This window comes from Orycteropus afer, unplaced genomic scaffold (genome assembly GCF_000298275.1).
Source record: "Orycteropus afer afer isolate SDZICR_OR568_19922 unplaced genomic scaffold, OryAfe1.0 scaffold00509, whole genome shotgun sequence".
NCBI classification, from domain to species: Eukaryota; Metazoa; Chordata; class Mammalia; order Tubulidentata; family Orycteropodidae; genus Orycteropus; species Orycteropus afer.
The window spans coordinates 1,166,709-1,171,583 of NW_006922096.1; the positions used below are offsets into that span (position 1 = coordinate 1,166,709).

General features: G+C 36.4%; 1 protein-coding gene across 1 annotated transcript in view; it reads left to right on the forward strand.

Moving 5' to 3' along the window:
- Positions 1 to 4,875, forward strand: part of DTHD1 (death domain containing 1) — a 146,376-nt gene that overhangs the window by 16,619 nt on the left and 124,882 nt on the right. Inside the window, exon 5 of the mRNA XM_007955551.2 lies at positions 49 to 293. Coding sequence (XP_007953742.2) covers positions 49 to 293 — 245 coding nt within the window. The remainder of the gene's footprint in view (positions 1 to 48; positions 294 to 4,875) is intronic.

Below are 4,875 nucleotides of genomic sequence, written 5' to 3' on the forward strand. Positions count from 1 at the left end.
TATTTCATTTCATTTATTTATTTATTTTTCTTCTTCTTCTCTTTCTAGGTCCAACCAGTTGAACCCTCTCTGTTGACATACTTGAAAACAAAGCAAGACATCTCCTACTCAGTAGTATCCACAAGTCCTGTGATTCATGTTCAGCACCCATCAACACGTGTGTTTCAGAAGCCAATCACTGTATTCCTACCTTGTTCTCCACACTCTGATAAAAAGAATCTGGGATCTGAGATAGATCATAAAAATGTAGCTAGTGTCACAACCAACAGGATCATTCCTTTATTTCTCAACCAGTAAGTAAGATCCTAATGATATGTACATATTATAAATATTTTATTTAGAAATAATACATTGTGTATCTAACAAAGTAATGATTTTAGCTGTAATGGACCCAAAAATTTGCTATGCAATAAGAAATAAATGAAAGATATAACAATTAATCATTGTTTTCCAAGAGCTCATCACTGAAAATTTAAAAAATATAAGATAGCATACCAAAAACCAAACTCACAGCCATCAAGTCGGATCCGACTCTTAGTGACCCCTCCTTGGTTTCCTGAGGTGGTATCACTAGGGAAGTAGATTGCTCAATCTTCCTTCCGAGGAGTGGCTGGTGGGTTTGAATCTCAAACCTGGTTAGCAATCAAATGTCTTAGGCACTAGGCTACCAGAGCTCCTAAGATAATAGTTGGTGATTTTAATTTCTATATTTAAGAGTGTTCTTTTAATGTAATAACTGACTTACGTGTAACATTGTAGCTAATGATGTTTTTTTTCCCCCTAAACATAGTCAGCTTCAATCTTTTTTTGCCATGAAGGTAATTTCTTTCTTTGCCCAATTTTTATAATTGAAGAAAATTCCCACTAATAAGATTTTATGTGTATGTGTGTGCATATAAGTCTGTGTGTGTCTACTAAGTTACCTTACAGAATGAAATGAAACCAGAAACAAAATGTTAACAGAAAATATGGTACACTGGTGTTGTTAGTTGTTGTCAGGTGCCACTGAGTCAGTTCTGACTCATAGCAACTCTATGTACAACAGAATAAAACATTGTCCATGCTGGTGCCATCCTCAAAATTATTGTTATGTTTCAGCCCATTGTTGCAGCCACTGAATCAATTAATCTTTATAAGGTTCTTCCTCTTTTTTACTGACCCCCTATTTTACCAAGCATGATGACATTCTTCACGAACTGGTCCTTCCTGGTAACATGTCCAAAGTATGTGAAAGGCAATCTTGCCATCCTTATTATTAAAGAGCATTTTGCTGTACTTCTTCCAAGGCAGATTTGTTTGATCTTCTGGCAGTCTACAGTATATTTAATATTTGTCACCAACATCATAATTCAAATGCATCAATTCTTCTGTAGTCTCCCTTATTCATTGTCCAGCTTTTGCATGCAAATGAGGTGATTGAAAATATCTCGGCTTAGGTCATCCAAAACCAAACTCAGTGCCGTTGAGTTGGATCTGACTCATAGCAACCCTTGCTTGGGTTTCTGAGGCGGTATTACTACAGAAGTAGATTGCCCAACCTTCCTTCCAAAGAGTGGCTGGTGGGTTTGAACCACCAGTCTTCTGGTTAGCAATCAAATGCCTTAGAAACTACTTTAATCCTCAAAGTTACATCTTTGCTTTTTAATATTTTAGAGGGATCTTTTGCAGCATATTTGTCCAATGTAACATGTTGTTTGATTTCTTGACTGTTGCTTCCATGGGCGTTGGTTATGGATGCAAGTAAAATGAAATTCTTGACAATTTCAATCTTTTCTCCATTAATCATGCTGCTGCTTATTGGTCAAGTTGTGAGGAATTTTGTTTTCTTTACGTTGAGGTGTAATACTTACTGCAGGTTGTAGGTGTTGGTCTTTATCCATAAGTACTTCAAATCCTCTTCATTTTCAGCAACCAATGTTGTATCATCTACATATCCAGGTTGTTAACAATTTCCTCTAACCTTGATGCTTTGTTTTTCTTCATATAGTCCAGATTCACAGACTATTTGCTCAGCATACAGGTTGAATAAGCATGCTGAATGATATAACCCTGATACAAACCTTTCCTGATTTTAAACCACGTAACATCCCCTTGTTTTGTTTGAACAATTGCCTCTTGGTCTATGGACAGGTTCCTTATGAGCACAATGAAATGTGCTAGAATTTCCATTACTGTCAATTTTATAATGAATAATTTCTTACGATTCACACAGCACAATGCTTTTGCTTAGTCAATAAAACACAGGTAAACATCTTTCACCTATAGTGGACAGGTTAAAATGGAGCTTCCCACACAAAGATAGACTAGAAAGAAGAAAAAAAAATGACCACTGAAAACCTTATGAATAGCAGGCAAACATTGTTTGATATAGAGCCAAGACACAAATACAACCGTGGGAAGAGCTGCTTCCTCGAAGGAGAGTTGAACTTCATGATGCCTATGGAGTAAAGCTTTGGAGACCTTCATTTGCCAGTGTGGTACCACTAAAAATGAGAAGAAACAGCTACAAACATCCATTAATAATAGGAACATGGAATGTATGGAATATAAATCTAGGAAACTGGATTTGTCAAAAATGAAATGGAAAGCATAAATATCTATATCTTAGGCTTTAATGAACTGAAATGGACTGATGTTGGCCATTTTGAATCAGACAGTCATATTGTCTACTATGGCTGGAATGACAAATTAAAGAGGAAAGGCATGGCATTCATCATCACAAAGAACATTTCAAGATATATCCCAAAGTACAATGCTGTCAGTGATAGGATAATATCCATATGCCTGCAAGGAAGACTATTTAATATTGCTGGTGTTAGGTGCCTTAAAGTCAGCTCAGACTCATGGAGACACTATGTACAACAGAATGAAACAGCTCAGTCCTGCCCCATCCTCACAATCTTTTCTATGCTTAAGTCCATTATTGCAGCCAATGTGTTAATCTATCTTGTTAGGGTCTTCCCGTTTTTCACTGATTTTCTGCTTTACCAAGAGTGATATCCTTCTGAAGGGATGAGTCCCTTCTGATAACATGACCAAAGTATGAGTGATGATGTCTGGCCACTCTCGTTTCTAAGGAGTATTTCCACTATATGTCTTCCAAGACAGTTTTGTTCATTCTTCTGGCAGTCCATAGTATCTTCAATACTCTATGCCAACACCACAATTGAAATGCATCAATTCTTCACTCTTCCTTATTAATTATCCAGATTTTACACGCATATGGGGCAATTGAAAATACCATGGCAAACCCTAGTCTTCAAAGTGACATCTTTGCTCTTTAAAATTTTAAAGAAGTCTTTTGTAGCAGATTTGTCCAGCTCAATACTTCCTCATTAATACTACTATTATTCAAATTTTCACACCACCACTAAAGCCAAAAAATGAAGAAATTAAATATTTTTACCAAAGTCTGCAGTCTGCAATTGATCAAACATGCAATCAAGATGCATTGATAATTACTGGTGATTAGAATGTTAAAGTTGGAAACCAAAAAAAGGATTGGTTTTTGGAAAATACTGTCTTGGTGATGGGAAGAACTTTGGAGATTCCATGATTAAATTTTGCAAGACCAATGACTTATTCATTTCTATTTGCCTTTTTTAAAATGACATTAACAGCAATAATACATGTGGAACTCACGAGATGTAGTATGCAGGAATCAAATCGACTGCATCTGTGGAAAGAGGCTAGGGAAAAACTCAATGTCATCAAACTGAACAAGGCCTGAGTCCAGCTGTAGAACAGTGGAAGTTGAAGCTGCGGAAAATCTAAAAAAAGTCCGTAAGAGCTAAAATATGACCTTGAGTATATCCCACTTGAATATAGAGACCATCTTAAGAATAGATTTGATGCATTGAACACCAGTGACTGAAGACCAGACGGGTTGTGGGATGACATAAAGAATATCAAACATGAAGAAAACAAAGGGTCATTTAAAAGACAGGAAAAGAAGAGAAAACCAAAAAGGAAGTCAGAAGAGACTCTGGAATTTGCTTTTGTACAGATTGCTGGTAAAGTGTTTGGAAGAAATGATGAAGTAAATGAGCTGAACAGAAGATTTCAAAGGGCAGCTTCAGAGGACAAAGTTAAGTATAATAATGAAATGTGTGAAGACGTGGTGTTGGAAAATCAAAGGGGAAGAACACACTTGGCTTTTCTCAAGCTGAAAGAACTGAAGAAAAAATTCAAGCTTCAAGTTGTGATACTGAAGGATTCTATGGGCAAAATGTAGAGGATTAGCAAAGAAGGAAGACCCTCAATGAAATTGACTGACACAGTGACTACAATGATGGGCTCAACTATAGCAAGGATTGTGAGAATGTTGCAAGACTGGGCAGTGTTTCCTTCTGTTGTTCATAGGGTCACTATGAGTCAGAGCTGACTTGATAACACTGAACAACTACAACAGCAACATGGGAGAAATATAGATCAATGCAGGGAGCATTAAAAGAAGATGGAGGGAATACACAGGGTCACTGTAGCAATAAGAATTGGTCAACATTTATCTATTTCAGGAGGTAGCATATGATCAAGAACCAATGGTATTGAAAGAAGAAGATCAAGGTGCACTGAAGGAATTGATGAAAAACAAGCCTCCAGGAATGGATGGAATAACCTTTGACATATTTCAACAAATGGATGTAGCACTGGAGTTGTGTACTTGTTTATGCCAGGAAATTTGAAAGACAGCTTCTTGGCCAACCAATTGGAAGAGATCCATATTTGTGCCCATTCCAAAGAAAGGTAATTGAACACAAAGTGGAAATTACCAAACAATATCATTAATAATATAAGCAAGTAAAATTTTGCTCAAGTTAATTAAAAAATAGTTATAGCAGTGCATTGACAGTGAACTGCAAAAAATTCATTCTG